We start from the raw sequence: 2,727 nt of genomic DNA, 5'->3' as shown, positions 1-2,727 counted from the left end.
TTTGTATGGTCGTACCAAGATATGCCAGGGTTGAGTACCGACATTGTAGTCCATCGCCTTCCTATAAGTGGGGTGTGCAAAATTCGAGTAAAATCGAAAAAATTCGGTTAACCGGCCGAATTCAGTTAATCGGTCGGTTAACCGAATTTTTCGATCGGGGGTCGGTTAATTATTTTTTGATTTTTCAGTTAACGGTTATTTCGATTCGAAACCGGTCGGTTAATCAAATTTTTTCGGTTAACCGAAAAAATTAATAAATAAAATTATAATATATAAATAGGCCCACTATTCACCAAAACCCAATCCAAACCCAAGTATTCAATCCAACCCAATTACCCAACCCAATTACCCAATCCAACCCAATCATAAAAATTACAAATAATTTAATAAATAAAAATAAAATTCTAAAACTAAAATTAAAACTAAAGTATAAAAGTCTAAAAGTAATTTAATTATGTATGATTCAATTAGGTTAATTCGGTTAATTCGAGTAATTCGGGTAATTCTGTTAATTCGGGTAATTAGGTTAATTCGGGTAATTCGGTTAATTTTTAACCAAAAATAAAAAAACATATAATTTTCGGTTAATTTGGTTAACCGACCGAATTAACCGAAAAAATTTCGGTTCGGTTACTTTTTTTGAAAAAAATTTCGGTTCGGTTAACGGTTAAAAATTTTGAAAGGTCGGTTAATTCGGTTAATTCTATTTCGGGTCGGTTAACCGAATGAACACCCCTACCTATAAGAGAAGATTGCAAGCCAGTGCAACAAAAGCTTAGAAGGATGAGGCTTGATATCGTGTTGAAGATAAAAGAGGAGGTCCAGAAGCAGTATGATGCCGGATTTCTGCAAGAAGTCAAGTATTCTGAGTGGGTGGCCAACATCGTACCATTTCTAAAGAAAGATGGAAAAGTGCGAATGTGTGTGGATTATCGGGATTTGAACAAGGCTAGTCCAAAAGACAATTTCCCATTACCCCACATCGATATATTGGTAGACAATACGTCAGGCTTTTCATTATTTTCCTTCATGGCTGGTTTTTTGGGTATAATCAAATAAAGATGCATCCTGAAGATATGAGAAAGACTACGTTCATTATGTTATGGGGGACGTTTTGTTATAAAGTAATGCCGTTCGGATTAAAGAATGCAGGAGCGACATACCAAAGAGCCATGGTAGCCTTTTTCCATTATATGATGCACAGGGAAATCGAGGTTTACGTTGATGATATGATCGCGAAGTCTAAAATGGAGGACGAACATGTACAGGTCTTGAGAAAATTATTCTTAAGGTTAAGAAAGTTCCAGCTCAAGCTTAATCCAGCGAAGTGCACTTTTGGGGCCAGGTTAGGAAAGTTACTAGGCTTCATAGTCAGTGAGAAGGGAATCGAGATTGACCCAGACAAAGTCAAGGCAATACGGGATTTACCTCTACCTCGCACTTAGAAAGAAGTTCGAGGTTTCCTTGGAAGACTAAATTACATTGCTAGGTTCATTTCGCAACTTACCGAGAAATGTGACCCTATATTTCATCTTCTGAATAAACATAATCCTGGTACTTGGGATGAAGAATGCGAAGAAGCCTTTAACAAGGTGAAACAATATTTGTCTAATACTCCAGTGCTGTCACCACCTAGCCCGGATAGGCCGCTGATATTGTATCTGACAGTGTTTGATAATTCCATGGGGTGTGTGCTAGGCTAGTATGATGAAATGGGGAGAAAAAAAAGGGTGATATATTATCTCAGCAAGAAATTCACTGACTGTGAAATGAGATATTCGCCTATTGAGAAGTTATGTTGTGCCTTGATTTGGACAACCCGAAGATTAAGGCAGTACATGTTAAACCATACGACTTGGCTAATTTCAAAATTAGACCCGTTAAAGTATATGATGGAGTCGACTGTTTTGAATGGGAGGATGGCCTGATGGCAGATCTTACTGTTTGAATTTGATATTGTCTATGTGAGCCAAAAGGCTGTGAAAGGGAGTGCAATTGCTGACTTTCTAGCTAGTAGAGCTTTGGAGGACTACAAGCCGTTGAGTTTTGATTTCCCAAATGAAGACCTGATGTGTATAGCGGCTACTGAAGAGAATCCACAAGAAGGTCACGGTTGGAGGTTAAACTTTGATGGAGCCTCGAATGCTGTGGGCAACGGAATTGGGGCAGTCCTAGTATCCCTGAATGGTGATCATTATCCTTTCACTTGCAAATTGGATTTTGATTGTACAAACAACATGGCAGAATACAAAACATGTATCATGGGTATTCGTGCAGCTATAGAACAAAGAATCAAAGTGCTAGAGGTCTATGGAGATTCAGCATTGGTGATATATCAACTCAAGGGTGAATGGGAAACGAGAGATCCCAAATTAATTAGTTATCGAAAGTTGGTCCTTGAATTGATTAAGGAGTTTGAGGACATCACTTTTTACTATCTCCCGCGAGACGAGAACCAAATGGCGGATGCCCTAGTGACTCTAGCCTCCATGATCAAGGTGAACAGACAATAGGACATGAAGCCTATCCAAATGAGTATCTATGAGGACCCGGCTCATTGTTACAATATCGAAGAAGGAGAAATCGATGATAGTCCTTGGTATCAAGATATACTACGATATGTAAAAAATCGTGAGTATCCTGGCCAAGCAACGAAGAATGAAAATAGAACTCTGAGAAGACTAGCCATTGATTACGTCTTAGATGGGGAGGTCTTATACAAGAGGG

The 2,727-nt window shown here is 38.5% G+C and overlaps 1 protein-coding gene across 1 annotated transcript; it reads left to right on the top strand.

The window, feature by feature from the left end:
- The first annotated feature begins 783 nt into the window (after positions 1–783).
- LOC121213540 (uncharacterized) lies at positions 784–2,513 on the top strand. Its single transcript, XM_041086327.1, has 4 exons — positions 784–860; positions 1,205–1,412; positions 1,977–2,187; positions 2,278–2,513. Exons 1-4 carry the CDS (start codon positions 784–786, stop codon positions 2,511–2,513), a joined length of 732 nt encoding a protein of 243 aa, XP_040942261.1.
- The last annotated feature ends 214 nt before the right edge of the window (positions 2,514–2,727 follow it).

This window comes from Gossypium hirsutum, chromosome D01 (genome assembly GCF_007990345.1).
Source record: "Gossypium hirsutum isolate 1008001.06 chromosome D01, Gossypium_hirsutum_v2.1, whole genome shotgun sequence".
Taxonomy (NCBI): domain Eukaryota; kingdom Viridiplantae; phylum Streptophyta; class Magnoliopsida; order Malvales; family Malvaceae; genus Gossypium; species Gossypium hirsutum.
Note: the sequence above shows the minus strand (reverse complement) of the source record. Positions and strands in the feature narration are given on the sequence as shown.